Source organism: Pan paniscus, chromosome 18, assembly GCF_029289425.2.
Source record: "Pan paniscus chromosome 18, NHGRI_mPanPan1-v2.0_pri, whole genome shotgun sequence".
NCBI classification, from domain to species: Eukaryota; Metazoa; Chordata; class Mammalia; order Primates; family Hominidae; genus Pan; species Pan paniscus.
Window position 1 is genome coordinate 3,132,957 of NC_073267.2, and position 16,919 is coordinate 3,149,875.

Sequence of the window (16,919 nt, forward strand, 5' to 3'; positions counted from 1 at the left end):
TGTTGAGGAACTTTGCATGTGCTTATGGGCCATTTGTGTATCTCTCCCTTGGAAAAATGTCTACTCATACCCTTTGTTCCGTGCTTTATTTTTTTTTTCTCCCTCTGAGTTCCTTACATTCTGGATACAAGTCCCGTATCAGGTAGATGATTAGCAGATCGTGTCTCCTGTTTGGTGGGTCTCTTCACTTTCGTGATATCACTTGAAGCACAAAAGTGCTTAAACTTGATATAAATCTAACTCATCCTTTTCTTGGTTGCTTATGCTTTTGGCAGTGTATCTAAGAAAACACTGCCTAACCCAATTGTCACATTTAATCCTATAATTTCTTCTAAGAGTGTCATAGTCTTCGCCCTTACATTCAGACCTCTAATGCATTCGGAGTGAACTTTTTTTTTGAGATGGAGTCTCACTCCGTCGCCCAGGCTGGAGCCCAGTGGTGCGATCTCGCCTCACTGTAACCTCCGTCTCCCAGGTTCAGGTGAGTCTCCTGCCTCAGCCCCCACTCCAAATAGCTGGGATTACAGGCGCACACCACCATGCCTGGCTAATTTTTGTATTTTTACTAGAGATGGGCAGCTAGTCGCGAACTCCTGACCTCAAGTGGTCTGCCCGCTTCAGCTTCCCAAAGTGCTGAGATTACAGGCGTGAGCCACCGCGCCCGGCCTGGAGTCACCCGGTTTTTTTTTTTTTTTTTGGTGAGGCGGGGAGATGGGAGGCGCAGGGATGGAGTTTTCCTCTGTTGCCCAGGCTGCAGCACAGTGTCGTGATCTTGGCTCACCGCAACCTCCGCCTACCAGGTTCCAGCGATTCTCCTGCCTCAGCCTCGCAAGTAGCTGGGATTACAGGAGTCACCTGGCTAAGTTTTTTTTTGTTTTTTTTTTGAGATGGCGTTTCACTCTTGTTGCCCAGGCTGGAGTGCAATAATGTGGATCTCGGCTCACTGCAAACTCCGCCTCCCAGGTTCAAGTTATTCTCCTCCCTCCTGAGTAGCTGGGAGTACAGGCATGCACCACCACACCTAGCTAAAAACACACCTGTATTTTCAGTAGAGACAGGGTTTCACCATGTTGGTCAGGCGGGTCTCGAACTCCTGATCTCAGGTGATCCGCCTGCCTCGGCCTTCCAAAGTGCTGGGATTACAGGCGTGAGCCACCACGCCCAGCCATAAATTTTGTATTTTTAGTAGAGACAGGGTTTCGTCACGTTGGCCGGGCTGGTCTCGAACTCCCGACCTCAGGTGATCCACTCGCCTCAGCCTCCCAAAGTGCTGCGATTACAGATGTGAGCCACCGCGCCTGGCACTGGAGTGAGCTTTTGTGTATGGTGTGAGGAAGGGTAATAACTTTTTAATGAATTAATCATCATTGGAAGAGAATGGAGAACCAATGTGTGGTTTTCAAAAATGGCATGAAAAGGGGAAAGAAGCATTTATCCTACTTTTCCTTTACAGATGATACCACAAGTCAACCCAAAAGTTGCTGGGGAGAAGTTTCTCTTTAATGAATTGCATCTCATGAATGTATCAGGCTGTGACCTTTCTGCACTCTCTAATGAGTTCATGAATTTAGGCCAATTATGGCCACAAATGCTGCTGCTGTCACAGAGAGATGCCGGATAAACAACACCCACCACCAGTCTCTGAACAGGGAGGGGAGAATCAACTCTGAATGTGATGTAGTGGCCAGGAGAGAGGACCATGTTCAACAACGCCACACAGATGCAAATGGCCTGTTTCTTCAACAAACTGCAAGGGAAAAAATAAAAATGGGGGAAGCTACAGATTAAAATATATGTGTTTGGATAGGAGAGTATTCAATGGCAAAAGAAAAAGAAAAAATTTAAAAATGAAATTGTGCAAAACTTATTTGAATCCTGTTCAAGTGAGCAACAAAACATTATGATGTACATGAGACAACTGGAAATATAACTCTGACTGGACACTTTGAGATATTAAGCAATTACTGTTCATTTTTACGTATCAAACAGTATGGTATTGTGGTTACGCTTTTAAAAAGATTTGTATTTTAGCGACACATACTGGAATTTTTACAGGGAAAGCCCACTGAGGATGCTGGGCATCAGGTCACTAGCACCGAGTGAATTTTTTACAATAAGCAGTAATTCTCCCCAGCCCCATGCATCATAGCCAATCCTAAATGAATGCCAATCTGGAAAAGACCAAAATAAACCACGTGAAGATGGGAAGAGCTGCTCTTGGTGATGGGAGAATGGGGACTCTCTCTTTTATTGTGCACATTCCACTTTCCATCATGCAGGAAAATCCGTCTTGAAGGCAGCTCCTCTCTGTGCCGGGGGTGGGTGATCCAGCCTAAGCTAGAATGGCGGCAAGCTCAAGGCAGCTGTGGCCCTCAGGAGAGCGTCTGGAGTCCACAGCACAGTGGGAAGCGCAATGGCAGCTAGTCTGAGGGTCTGGACGATGGCCATGCACAGATGGGGACAGAGGAGCCACTGTAGTGACTGAAGCCCACGGCATGCACCCTCTCCAGCCAGCCCCGCCCACACCTGAAGCCCACAGCGTCCACCCTGTCCACCCAGCCCTGCCCACACCTGTGGCCTTCCTCTCCTTCCTGTTTGGTGAGTGCTGCCTCCACACCTGGCTGCATACCAGAAAGGCCTGCACAGGTCAGAACACAGGTTTCCAAACCCCACTCCAAGTCTGAACCTCCAAGGACACCCCAAGCTCCCTGAGGTTCTTGCATAGAGGGCACAGGCCAGAGACAGCCCAGGTGGGAAGCTTACTCTGAGTCAGCTGCCCTCACCAAGATACATCCACAGGCTCCTGTACAAGGAGAGGAGGCAGAAGTCCTCTCTGCCAGGAGGTCCTCCTCAATCTCCCAAGCCCACACCACTGCCCTGCTCCATCTCCCACCACCTCCCCCTGCAGATACGGGGGCCACCCTACCCACCCCACAGGAACGAGGGGAAAACCTGCCTCCCTCTAGGAGGAGGGCGTGGCACAGCTGCTGCACGGGTAAGGAACCTCGCTATGCCTTGCTCCCATCAACACTTTTATTCTAGATTTGAAGGTGTTTTGGGGAAGCCATCTCTGCACAAAAGAAGTCAACGCAGGAATAAATTCCTCAAACAGAAAATAAGTTACTAAAATTAATCCGCCACATAAATTATAGTTTTTTCCTTTTCCTCAAACAAGGGGAAAAGAACCACCAACTCATCTATACGCACAAGCAACTGGCCCTGGTTTACAATGATGTAAAGACTTTTAGCCTCCTGCTACCAAAAAGCAAAGGTTTATTTCATGATTTCTTCTTTCTTTTCCAGAGACAGGCTCTTGCTCTGTCGCCCAGGCTGGAGCGCAGTGGCAGGATCACGGCTCACTGCAGCCTCAATCTCCCAGGCTCAGGTGATCCTCCCACCTCAGCCTCCTGAGTAGCTGGGACTACAGGCACGCACTAGCACGCCCAGCTAATTTTTGTTTTTTATCTTATATAGAGACAGGGTTTTGCCGTGTTCCCCAGGCTGGTCTCAAACTCCTGGGCGCAAATGATCGACCTGCCTCGGCCTCCCCAAGTGTTGGGATTACAGGTGGGCCACTGTGCCCAAGCTATTTCACTATTTCATCAGCGCACTTAAATGCCCGTTTTTTTTTAAGTGGCTACAGGGCAACAAGACTATCCCTGTGCCAAATACCAGATTCCAAAGAAACTCTACCCACGTCACAAACCTGCACGTGGATCCCCTGAATCTAAAATAAAAGTTGAAATTATGAATAAATAAAGCCTTGCAATAAGGGAGGAGGAAAAAAAAAGAAAGAAAATCCACATGAAGGGGAAAATGCCCAGAGCACAGCCCAGGGAGGTGGTTCCTGAGGCTGGCTGTGGGCACAGCCCAGAGAGCGGTTCCCGGGACTGACTGGGGGCAGAGCCAGCCCGCAGCGCTCCTGACCCCACGGAATGTTGTGGGCTCATCTCTGGGCAGGAAGTCAGCACAAGGACAGCAAGACACTGACAGATCCTAAGAAAGCTTACGAGACAGAAGTTCCTGTTTGGTTCAACTTTGTCACAGACAACACTGAGGGAGATGAGGTTACACTGTGTACACAGAAGCAGGATTACCAGTCAGTAAGACGGTTACTATTTAACAGGAATGAGTCAAACAGATCAAGGTTTCAGGGCATGTCTGAAACGCCAGGAAGACCGCCCTGGCTCTGTGCAGCTTTGGGCGGGAGGGGCGCACTCTGGCATGCCACTGGATGGGGAGGGGAACGGGGCTACAAAAGGCAGCGGACGGCAGCAGGACTAAGCCACCTTAGACAACAAGAGGCTCCGGCTTGATTGCTAGTTTCGATCTTAGCCCCAAAAGGGTGATTTTTTTCTTTCTTTATTTATGAGACGGAGTCTCACTCTGTTGCCCAGGCTGGAGTGCAGTGGCACGATCGTGGCTCACTGCAACCTCTGCCTCCCGGGTTCAAGCGATTCTCCTGCCTCAGCCTCCCGAGTAGCTAAGACTACAGGCGCGCACCACCACGCCCAGCTAATTTTTTATATTTTTAGTAGAGACGGGGTTTCACCATGTTAGCCAGGATGGTCTCGATCTCCTGACCTCGTGATTTGCCCACCTCGACCTCCCAAAGTGCTGGGATTACAGGCTTCTTTTATTTTTTATTTATTACTACTATTTTTTAACAGTTGATCGCTCTGTTCCCCAGGCTGGAGTGCAGTGGGATCATCCTAGTTCACTGCATCATCCATCTCTCATTTCAGCCTCTCCAGTAGCTGGGACTACAGGTGTGTGCCATCACACCAGGATGATTTTTGGCTTTTTTGTAGATATGGAGTCTCATCATGTTGCCCAGTGGCTGGTCTCAAATTCCTGGCCTCAAACGATCCTCCTGCCTCAGCCTCCCAAAGCCCTAGGATTACAGGTGTGAGCTCCCATGCACAGCCAGGGTGATGTTTGAGGATTCTGAGAAGTTCCCAGATCCAAGACAAGGTCTTAGGGCCTCCATGACTGTGCAGAGATGAAAGCACCAACTGACAGAATCTCAGCCAGAGCCCTGAGTGTGAAAACACAGGGCTGGAAACGCCCAGAAGGGAAAGATAAGGCCCGGTGGAGGAAACGAGCAACTACCTCAAGGTGCCAAGAGAGGCCCCACAGGCACCAGCTGGGTACCTCCCAGCACACAGAATACAGGGCCAATTCCTAAGAAACAGAAAAGCCGAGCTGAGTCCAGAGTGCCTGCCTTGCTGAAGGGCCTGCTCTCCACCCAGCTGTGCTTTCCTCCAGCTACTGGGGGCCGGCTGGCCATCCGTGGAGACGAGGCCAGAACCACCACTGCTCTGTGCTCACGGTTCCCCTCTTCCACACGAGAGCAGCTACAACAACACGGTCACTTCTGTCTGAATCTTTCCTCCACCAACAAACCTGCACTCGCGTCCCTCCAAACCGGGCTCCAGCACCTCTCACCCCCACAGAGCCCTCTATGGAGGCCTTTCTCTGACAGGCACCCCAAGCCCAGGCAGAGGCCCATGCACCACTTGGAGGCCCTTGGACCCAGCCTCTTGACCCAGACAGACTCCAGCAATCACCCGAGGTTCATCTTCAAGGTCACTTATAATGCACACAGCAGCCTTCAGCTTCCCCAAACCTCATCCCAAGGCTTTATCTTCTCTCTACCCAGCACTCCGGAGCACTCTTCAGAATTTCAACTGCCTTTCTTTACACCTCCAGAGTTTGTGATTTCTACCCAATAAGCACCTGAAGGGCATCGAGACGCCCCCGGCCGGCTAAGACCACCTAGGCCACTTCTCTGGCTCGAGTGGACTTTCAGCAACATCTCCGATGGAGTTGTCACAACATGGTCCAAGGCTAGAAACTACCCTTGGGAACAGGACTCGGAGGCTTTGTGATGACAAACATGCACGTGGCCAGCAGGGAGACAGACTGTCCGGACAGCTAACGGAGGGAGCGCACCGAGGTACAGGGATGTGCGCGCCCGGATACTACCTGCAATACAGGCAGGAGGAGCCAGGAGCTGACCATACCGGCTCCACATCCTGCACGCGGGTGGCTGGGTACGAATGTGGCCCCCCACACTGTCCAGAAGACGAGTAGGGAGGATGAACCAGAGCAGGCGCCGAGGAGAACCAGTGACCTCCCGCTCTACACCAACACACACTGCCTGGGGCCCCCCCAGGAAGACCTGCTGGCGTGGCAGGGTCTTGCCCAGAGAAAGTTCAAGATCTGTTTGAGAACAGCCAAGGTATCCCCACCTCAGTCGTTGATGAAGATGACACAATGCAAACACTCCTCAGAAGTCGCTTTCCATCTGAAGCACAGAGCCAGGCTCTGCTAGAAATAAAACTCACACACCTTGTTTGCTCTCTGGGGATAAGACTTTTGCTGTTCCAAAATCTGTGATCTGGATGTGCATATCTTCATTTAACAAAATGTTTTCCGGTTTAAGGTCCCTGTAAAAGTAGATTTTCACATTTGAGAAGAAATACTTAAAACAGCAACATTATTACGTACTCTAAATTTTGCTGAAAACAAAACGAACGAATGAATGCATATGATCCTTACAGGCTGACAACCAGGGCTACAGGCCTAAAGCTCACAAACAACAAGTGTTGACTGGACACAGTAGGGATTCACCACCTCACATCTCCATGTCATTCTAAGTCGCTTTTTAACGAAGTAAAATCTATCATTTTTAACGCACAAAATGAAAGCTATGCACACTTCTGAGCTGACTTTATCAGAAAGTCATGAAAAATGAGACCAGAAAGAAGTACACACAGAAACTACAACTGAAAAAGATAAAAAGCATCAGTCAAGATGGTGAAAAGAATCATTAGCTCGCCAGGAAAGACACGCAACCATTGCATGTGGTATTGGCAGGAGAGCCTCTCCACGTCAGCGCTCCGTGGACGTGTGGCCTCGCCTTGGCACTCAGGCTGTGGCATAGGCAGGCATCTCAGTCCCACCCATCCAGGGAGCACTCCAACCTGGCTGACCTCAAGGGCGGGGGCCATCTGGGCATCAGCCGTGGCCTGTGAGCCAAACGGTCACTGGCCCTGATCATCAAACTGACGTCCTGCAAACCCACCCAGCCACCCCCGAGGTTACCTGTGAATGATGCCCTTGCCGTGCAAGTACTCTAAAGCAGACACAATCTCAGCCGTGTAAAATCGGGTACAGGTCTCATCGAATGAACCGATTTTGCGAATATATTTAAGTAGTTCTCCATTTTTGGCATAACTAAGGCCGAAATCTGAATATTGTGCAGTTAAGGAAGTGTAAAAATCTCTTGTTTCGTTTTGGAGCAGGTTTACTCCGTTGCCCAGACTGGAGTGCAGGGGCACAATCATAGCTCACTGCAGCCTCAACCTCCCTGGCTCAAGCGATCCTCCCACCTTAACCAACCCAAGTGGCTGGGAATGTAGGTACGCGCTACCACGCCTGGCTCATGTGTTTTATTTTGTAAAAGTCATTTTTGGAAAACTAACCTTAAAAGTCTGATAAGAATTTTTAATTCAGTGCAAACTGAAAGTACCTGTGGCCCAAGACAGTCATGTCACTGGATCTGCCGGGCATCCCAGGCCCCAGCTCCAAGACGAGGCACCAGCATGATGAGGGCTTTCTCATCAAGAACACCATTACACGGTCTCGAGGAAACAGGAACAGAGCCTCTCAGCCCCGACTGCCCCTCTGGCCCCTGGCCGTGTCCACGGCCTCAGTGAAAGGGAACCGCTGGTGACAGGGCCTACAGACCCCGACCAAAAAGCGCATATAACTCACGTGCAGGCTTCAATGCACAAAGATCCCGGGGGCCGGCGGAGCAGGGTCGGAGAGCACGACAGCCCCTGCCCTGAGACCCCGGCTTTATGTGCTACGCATCCACGCGTGGCACTGCCCCTTCCATGCAGGCTCCTTCCGTGGATAAAGTGACACATTTTGTTTTGTTTTTTTTTTAAGATGCAGTCTCGCTCTGTCGCCAGGCTGGAGTGCAGTGGCGCTACCTCGGCTTGCTGCAACCTCCGCCTCCCGGAGTCAAGCAATTCTCCTGCCTCAGCCTCCCGAGTAGCTGGGACTACAAGCACGCGCCACCATGCCCCCCTAGTTTTGGTATTTTTAGTAGAGACGGGGTTTCCCCAGGTTGGCCAGGATAGTCTCCATCTCTTATCCTCATGATCTGCCCGCCTTGGCCTCCCAAAGTGCCGGGATTACAGGCGTGAGCCACCGCACCTGGCCAAGTGACACACTTTGTAAGACAAAAGCCATTTCGTGAACTTCTACACTCATGAAGTGTGTCTGGGAGGCCCCCTCCTCTGGGCACCACTGCCCTACGATGGCTCCATCTGTAGCCTCCTTTTCCAAGAGGACTTAAGACTGACAATAAATGGATCCCAGATACAGATTCCCCGGCAAGCGGCAAACGTCCATCCCCATTACCGGAAACCTCCAGATACTTCACACTTACTGGCAGCCCAGGACACGGGGACCCAAATCCTTGCCTGCCCTGTGCAGTGGCTCTCAAGGCCAGGAAGGGGGGCTCGTGCTCAGAGCCAGGCTGGCCTGCCTGCTCACTTCTGTTTGCCAGGGCACCATCATCTCCCACCAAGGATGAACCTGAAGCTTCAGGGCAACGAAGAGAAACCCAGAAGGGAAGGGACTTGCAACCAAGGCTGCCCAAAGTGGCCCCTTGTCCAGGCCCATCTCTAAATACAACCCACACCGAGGATGCCTGGTGGGGCAGAAGTCCCTGGGTCTCGTTCCTGTCAGGGGCGAGTGAACCTTCACAACCTCCCGGGGCTTTGGAATTTGACTTAATGACGAAGGGCAACATGGACCGCTGGACAAAGACCTGGAGTTCCCACTACCTGCACCGCTCTGGCCAATCCCATTTGGAAATCAGTCAGCAAGATTCGCTCTCCTCTGGACTCTGAGCCCCCGGGAGGAGAGGATGGGAGAGGTCAAGCGTGTGCAATTCTGTTGCAGCCTCACAACCAACAAGCAGCCGTGTTCCGATGGCTCTGCCGGAAGCCCAGAGGGACTCCCGTGGCTCAAACGGGGGCAGAGACATGCAGGGCCCCGGGGCACGTGAAGGTGAGAGACAGAACATACCGTGAAGAAGCCACTGAGAGCGGGAGACAGAGGCAGGAACAGGGATGACACTGGAGGACAGCAGGCCTGCCTGGAGGCCAGCATTCTCTACAACCTTCCACGAACCAACAGCAAAGCCCGCTCCGGGCCACGTGCCTGGCAGCTGCTCAGCCACTGCCCCGCTCCTCCCTAGGCAAAATCTCAGGGAAGCACCTTGCATCGTTTCCATTTCCTCACCTCTTACTCTTCCTTGAACAGTCCCCCCAAGAAACTGCCTATCCACCATCAACAACTGGCACAGGGCAGATCCACGGGTCAGGCTGTGTGCACCTGACCGCTTCATAACCCCTGCGTGGGCAGCCAGCACCCTCCATCAGAAACCGTTTGATCCCGTGGCCTCTGGGTCTCCATCATTCGAGCTCGGGAGCAACATCCCATCACCATCTCCTCTCCTCGGTGGGCCCCTCCTCGTGTTCACCCCTGCACTGGGGGAACCCAGGCTCCACTCACAGAGGAGCCAACCTCTGGGCAGCCTGCCAGCTCGCTGTGAAAGTCCTCACGGCCCTGACTCCTCCTGGAGCTCTGCTGGCAGCACCTAAGTGCCCACTCAGACCTGAATGGCGGCACCAGCGGATGCATGAAATGCCAGCCCAGCACCCGCCCCGGTCTCTCCCAGCTCAGCAGCAGACACCGCTGTGCACTAGGCTTGAGGGCCACCTCCCAGGAGCCGCCCCTGACTCCATTCTCTTGACCGGTCTGTTCATCAGACCTCGATCACGGCCCCTGCCCCTGCTCTCCTGCCCGTTCTCCCGCCTGGCCTAGGAGAAGCCACAGCAAACCCCACATTCCCCGCCACAAAGAGAAGGAAGTCCAGAGTCAGTGCCAGGCTGCCACGGCTCAGGGGCCCAGCCCACCACAGCCTTTCATGCCCCCCCCACACACTCCTGCCCAGGAGTTGAAAGAGCCCCACACTGCCGCCAGCCCCTACCCAGCCCTAAGACTCTTGGCAGCACATCTTGCTGCCGGGAAGCCTCTGACACGGATCATCAGTGCACGTCCAGCTCCTCCACCAAAATCGAAGCTTCTCATGGGCAGAGACGCCACCCGGCATAGCAGCGCATCCCCATCACCCATCAACCTGCACTTGGCAAGCACCTCCAAACAGAGAGAGCACACACACTCCGCCGGCAGCCGAAGGAGCTGCAGGATGGTGCTGAGAGTGGGAGCAGGCCAGAACAAAGCTCTAACACAGAAGAGCCGGGTGCTGGGGAGAGACGGGGAGGACAGGTGGGAGGACTCAGGCCCCTCCCCAGGCAGGATGGGGAGGCCACGACACTTGGGCCAGCTTGGAGGGTAGCGGGGGAGGAGAAGAGCAGATGCAGACTGCACCTGCTGGGGGCGACGACGGTGTGGCGTGGCCAGCCCAGCCACTGGCAGGCCCACAGGTCAGCTGGATGGGGCAGAGGTGGGGCCCACCCCAACTTCCACCGGGCCTTGCCTCCCAGATTCCTGAGCCAAGGTTTAATAACAGAAAAGATGGCGCTCTAGGGGAGCAAGGGACACCGACCAAGCAAGCCGCAGCAGAGAGGACTGTGCTGGAGCCACATCAGTGGCTTCTCCGGGAGGTAACGTCCTGTGCAGACTCACAGCCACACCCTGGCACTGCCTCGGCTGCCTCCCTGAATGTCAGCGGCCTGAGGGACCCCACTCGGCAGGGAGCGGGGGCTGCTTGTGGTAACACACAGGGTCTGATTCCAAGTGAGAGGGGTGACTGGTGTGGCTTCAGACGGCACCAACCACGCAAAGGATACACAGCTTCTCGTCGTCCTGAAATGTGAAGTAAAGCTTAACAAAGAAGGGGTGATCCAGGCGCGACATGACATCCCGCTCTCTGGTTACATACGGGACCTTGTTCTCTTTTATGATATGTCGCTTCTCCAGAATTTTAACTTCAGGTGAGAGAGAAGTGAGTTACTATCAGAAACAACAAAAAACACTAAAGACATGACTCACAAAGGTAACTGGTACAAATTAAAGTCTTTCAAACATTGTACACAACAGCCTGGTGGTCTCTAAAGCCAACAGTGTCCTGTACCCTGAAATCAGCACAGAAACACCGGCCTTGCCACCCCGGCCGCCCTGCACGGAGCCGCTTGCCCTGCTCCCGGATGCGCAGCTCCCTGCAGCCCATACTCACTCGCATATTCTCTGGAGGTTGCCAGTTCTCGAGCCAGGACAACCTGGTTTGGAAAGAAAAGGAGAAAAAGAAACACACAATGTAATAACCAGGACACTGGGTCTGACGAGTCCCTCTGCCCCACACGCACGCTTCCTGTCCCCACTGAAGGCTTGAATCTACAGTGAAATATTTTGGGTCTTGTACTGACAAGTAGAGCTAAAAGCCAATGCTCGTGTTGATGTGTTCTAACAGCTAAGAGAAAACATATCCATCTCTCCATTGTTTCCAGAAGCTTCTTGATCAGCTGCTAATAGTCCTAACGGTGCAACACAAGTATAAACTCAGGAGCCTCTTCGACTGCCACGCCCTTCACCAACAGAAGGAAGACAGTGGCGCCACCACAAGTGGCAGTGCACAGGGGCTTCTGTGACAACAATATGTCCTTCTAGTATACATTCATTGCAAAGGCTGCCCTGAAGTTTCGTTTTTGGAAATAACTGTTATCATACATTTCGTATGATGGCGCTCGCGGATACCATGAAGAGAGCCTGGCTGTAAAGGACAGAGGGAGCTAAACCAACAATGCATGGCCCTGCGTGCCCACAAGAGGGAGCCACCTTCCCGGGATGCAGCAGGCCTCCTGCCCTGTCCTCTCCTTAGCACCCCTGAGCCCTGCACTCAAACCCCATCTCCGAGACAGAGCACTCCAGCAGGGCAGGCATCCCAAACAGGGGAGAGACCCTCCACTCGGACTAGCCTGGGGCACACCCTGAGGCACCAGACTGGAGATTCCTGGTGGGCCCACGGTTTAGCCAGAGAGCGTGTGAGACAGCTGTGCCAGGGAGGCCCCACCACCACCAAGTGGGACACCGTGTCTCCTAAGACACCCACAGGGGGATGGCCTGAGGAGCAGGGAGCAGAGGAAACCTGTCCCGTGACATTCCTGGGGGCTGGCAGGAAGACCTTCAGGAGGCCACAGGGCCAGGTCCACCTGGCCCCGGGCTGTGAGCCGCAATCGCGGCAGGACTCCTGATGGGACACGTCAGAAGAGATCCTGGAAAGCACCATGTGAGATGCCCCGCGGCACTCAAGAAGAATGAAGTTGGATTCTGGGGACTCTACATACTCAAGATCTTCCCAGAGGAATACGCCACGCATGGATGGCTCTCAGCTGCCAGGGAGAAAAGGGAAGTGGGCCGGGCAGGGCTCCCCTCTCTAGCTCATGTGTTTCTGTGAGGTCACGTTTCTCCACAAGAGCACGTGCTAGCTTCGTAAGTAGAAAAAAGGAAGAAAGAATTGTGAACGAGCACTGATATTTAGTGGAACCCTTTCTAAGGGGATACTGATGTGATCTTTCTGTTGTCTAAACTCAACACTTCACAAGCAGGTTTCCTACAAGAAGGAAGGATCCTCTTCCAGAGAATGGCGCGTGACGTGTCCCTCCCTGGAGGTTGTGACCGTCCTCAGGGGGCCTCCCGGCTCTCCGGTGCTGCACCTGGCTCTTGCCCAGCCTCCTATCACTGTCCTTTCCCCCTCCCCTGGAAGTCAACTTTTATGTGATCTCCATTTCAGGAAAGCTGAGAAAGAACTGAGGGTAACACATGTAATCTGAGACCCAGTACTGTGGATTCCAAAGAGCCCCATGGAGGAGCCTCCGGCTCACCGTGCTCTCCCGGGCACCTCCCTGGTGCAGGTTCAGAAAGACACGGACCACAGCCCCGGAGGGACAGTGCCTGCTCTCCACCCATCTCCAGAACCCAGGGAAACAGGCAATTTCACAGATGAGTCTTCCTTTTTCAGTCAAGATAAATGTTAAGGGCCATGTATGGTGGCACATGCCTGTGGTCCCAGCTACTCAGGAGGCTAAGGCAGGAGGATCGCTTAAGCCCAGGTGGTGAAGGCTGCAGTGAGCTATGATCACACCACTGCACTCCAGCCTAGGTGACAGAGCAAGACTCTGTTTCTAAAAGGATAAATACATACATAATAAAATAAAGTTAAATTAAAAAGAGAAATATAAGGAAGTAAAACTGAGGCCAAGCACAGTGGCTCACACCTGTAATCCCAACACTTTGCAAGGCTGAGGAGAGAGAATCACTTGAGCCTAGGAGTTCAAGACCAGTCTGGGCAACAAAGTGAGACCCTGTCTCTACAAAAAATTTTAAAATTAGCTGGGCACGGTGGTGCATTCCTGTAACTGCAGCTACTTGGGAGGCTGAGGTAAGAGGATCACTTGAGCCCAGGAAGTCGAGGCTGCAGTGAGCTATGATCATGCCACTGCACTCAAGCCTGGGCGACAGAGCAAGACTCTGTCTCAAAAAACAGGTAAAGCTGAGAAAAGAGGAGGCCTGTTCTTTCACTGGGTGGTTGTAAGCAGCCATGCAGAATGCCCAAGGTTTTCCAAAGAGTTTCTTCTTTCTGAAAGGATCTGAGTCCCCAAAACTTTGGGGACTAGTCTCATGGTTGAAGGTATTTTTCATGAGGGCATAATCCGTTTATAAAAAAATTATTTCATAAAACCTGCAATTTAAAAAATCTAAAGTGTAAGGGCAGCAAAAGTTAACATTAATTAAAACAATATGTTGGGAATATGGCTAAGCTATATTTCATGTTTTTCTTTGCATTGTGAAATATTTCATATGTGTAAAAAAGAGAAAGAAGGAAAATAAACCTCACCTATGGTTTCTTCACAAAGGTCAGGCAAGAAAGAATTATTCAGGAACTCACCCAGGCCCTCCAGAGTGAGGTGCCCCCAGGGCTCCCTGGAATGGCCCTAGCACGCACACAGCGGCCACCTTGGCGACCACAGTGGCGGCACGGGACTCTGTCTCTTTATAGAGGCCCAGATGGAGACAGTGCACCCCGAGTTGCTCAGGCCTCCCCTGAACCTGTTACAACCTTCACTAAATCCACAACCACACACGGCTTCATGGGTCCCACGTCAGCAAAACGTCCCATGTCAGCTGCTTTCAACCTTCATTTCTTTGCTTTCAGAGGAAAAAACACCCCGAAGACAGGTAACAAGTGTGACTTGAGAGTACTGCGACAATACTCCTGTTTGTGAAACTCGGAACACAAGAATCTGGAGGCTGCGTCTCCAGCAAATGTCCAGAGCGTACTGTTTTATGTATTCAAAAAAACAAAACAGAGAAATAAGAAGAGGTCAATAAATGTCCCCAAAAACCCTGGAGAGATACTAACTTTCAATCTAAGAAAAAGAACAGCTTCCCAGGGCCCTGCCAGTGAGACACAAGGACACAGAATGTAACTTGCTGATGCCAGGTTAAAATGAAATTAACTACATTAGAAAAAACCTCCGCAGACCATCAAGAGATGTGTCTAACGTTCTCATCTACAAAACCAAGTTAAATATTTAGCCACACTCATCACGTCATCTGCTTGGGGGGTACCCAGCCCCGAAAGACTCAAGTGGCCTTCACAACAGGTGACACCCCTCAAGGGGCCTGAGACCTCCTGCCTGGAAGGACACCAGCCTTGCTTGGAGTCTCCGGCAAGCCCCGAGGAAGGTGAGCCTCCCCAAGGAAATCACGTACGTTTGACACACAGCAGCAGCAAATACTCACCGTGGAAAAAGAGCCTTCCCCAAGAATTTTCCCAAACTTGAAGTCCTCAGGCCGCTTCTTCTGAGGCTGCGGTGGCGGGGTGCTGCAGGGAGCCGGCGCCGGGCTGAGGCTCAGATGCGGTGTTGTTCATGGCGGGGCCCTGCCTGCTGCCACCAGGAATGCCAGGGGCTGTGCTGGAGTCAGTCTGGGACCTCACCATTGATGGGGATGGGCAGGAACATAACACCATGCTGGACTGGATGGGCATGGCGTCATAGTGGGGGACTGTAAAAGGTAAAATAGAGGTTCTTCTTCAAAGACTTTCCTCCCCATTTAATTAGGAATAAATAGTAACTTCTCTGAGAAGCAAAGCGTATTCAAAGACCTGTGCTAACATTCTTAAATATCTACTAGCCATGATAATCAATGTACTTTATGTTCTCAGCTCCCACAATTTAGCCTAAATATTTGCCCTAACATGCTTATACAGGTCCAATCAAACATTAGGTCATAGCCTGTTCGTCTTCCTTATTTGAAAGCGTTTTTACCTTTTTCAGCATTCCACAAGTTACTTCCTCCTTCCTTTGTTTTCCTCTACCTTTGCCTCTTTTAAAAGTTGTGAGTTGCCAGCCAATCGGGACAAACACGGAATGTGAGGTCCGGTTCCAGCTAATGGGAACCGGACACCGCGGTAGGGTGGGCGCATCAGGTTATGAATGACCCTGTCTCCTGTGTTCAGTGTACTCTCGTGGCAAAACTGCTGGTGAGTGTACCCTTTCTGCAGGAAATAAAAATGGCCTTACTAAATAAATTACATTTATGTTCAAGTGCTATTTCTTTACGGCACCAGGGAACAATCATCTCAAACAGGACAAAGAGGAAAAGGAGGTAAGGCTCAAGGCAGCTGCCTTGTTCTCAATGCACGGACCAAGGTGTAAGGACCTCATCTCAACGCTCAAAAACAAACCCCAAGCACAGGGCAGGCCAGCTGAGCCCCGCGGTCTGCTGTGAGCTGCCGGCCTCCTCTCCTGAGTCCTGCCCGTGCCATGGCTCCCCGCTACTCCACCAGGCAGCGCCTCGCCCTCCTCCTGTCCCTCGCGCTGCCTGAGCCTCCAGCCAACTCATCCCAAGGCCAAGGTAACCTGAGCAGAGATAGCACGGCACATCTTTAATTGTGGGGGGGATGGAGAGATAAGAGTGACGATCGCATGTGTTTACAATACACAGAGACGCCCAGTGCTGGCAAGACTATAATAAAGCGAGCGTACTCACACCACTGCGGCTGGCACCAAAAACCGGGATTGCAGTGGAAATGTTTTTGGAAAGCAGTTTGGCAACTGTCAACAAAGCGACTACAGAACAGTTGTCAATGAGACACAGAAATACGAAGGAGAGGAGGGAGGGCAGAAACCCAGTTAACAATGTAAGCGGGCACGGAGGGAAGATCAGCGTGCAAAGCTAGGTCGGCAAGACGTGCAAGGTGCACCCACAGCCATAACAATCCCTCCCCAGACCCCAGCGTGTCCTCACGGTGGTGGCAGTGGCCCCCCGCACTACAGAAGAACAACGCGAGGCGAGCTCAGGCGCGCTGATGGTGGTTTCCGATACAACTCCCCACTCAAAGAACCCTGGAGAGCTCTTGACTCCATCTCTGAGTAGGGTCCTGAAGTCCATGCTGTCTGAAGACACAGGGTCTCCCCCTGCGTCTGTGCCAGGACAGAGGGACTGCCACCAGCCAAGCTGTAATCCTTTTAAACACTAATAACAGCCAGGTGAGGTGGCTCACACCTGTAATCCCAGCATTCTGGGAGGCCAAGGCAGGTGGATCCCCTGTGGTCGGGAGTTCAAGACCAGCCTGACCAATGTGGAGAAACCCAGTCTCTACTAAAAATATAAAATTGGCCAGGAGTGGTGGCACATGCCTGTAATCCCAGCTACTCAGGAGACTGAGGCAGGAGAATCACTTAAACCTGGGAGGTGGAGGTTGCGGTGAGCTGAGATCACCCCATTGCACTCCAGCCTAGGCAATAAGATCAAAGCTTTGTCTCAAGAAACAAAGCAAAACACTAAAAACAGATTAATTAAAACAA

The 16,919-nt window shown here is 52.0% G+C and overlaps 1 protein-coding gene and 1 long non-coding RNA gene across 7 annotated transcripts in view; one reads left to right on the forward strand and one right to left on the reverse strand.

Annotated features, from left to right (window-relative positions):
* Positions 1–15,643, forward strand: part of LOC134729396 (uncharacterized) — a 32,500-nt gene extending 16,857 nt beyond the window's left edge. For all 6 annotated transcript variants that reach the window (XR_010110461.1, XR_010110460.1, XR_010110458.1 and 3 more), the window contains exon 2: positions 1,454–15,643. This is a non-coding gene — a long non-coding RNA (uncharacterized LOC134729396). The remainder of the gene's footprint in view (positions 1–1,453) is intronic.
* LOC100971139 (putative 3-phosphoinositide-dependent protein kinase 2) overlaps positions 1–16,919 on the reverse strand; it is a 64,343-nt gene that overhangs the window by 19,281 nt on the left and 28,143 nt on the right. Inside the window, 6 exon segments of the mRNA XM_063598239.1 lie at positions 6,355–6,452; positions 7,111–7,255; positions 10,899–11,036; positions 11,285–11,327; positions 14,851–14,929; positions 14,931–15,114. Of these exon segments, the coding sequence (XP_063454309.1) occupies positions 6,355–6,452; positions 7,111–7,255; positions 10,899–11,036; positions 11,285–11,327; positions 14,851–14,929; positions 14,931–15,114 (687 nt within the window).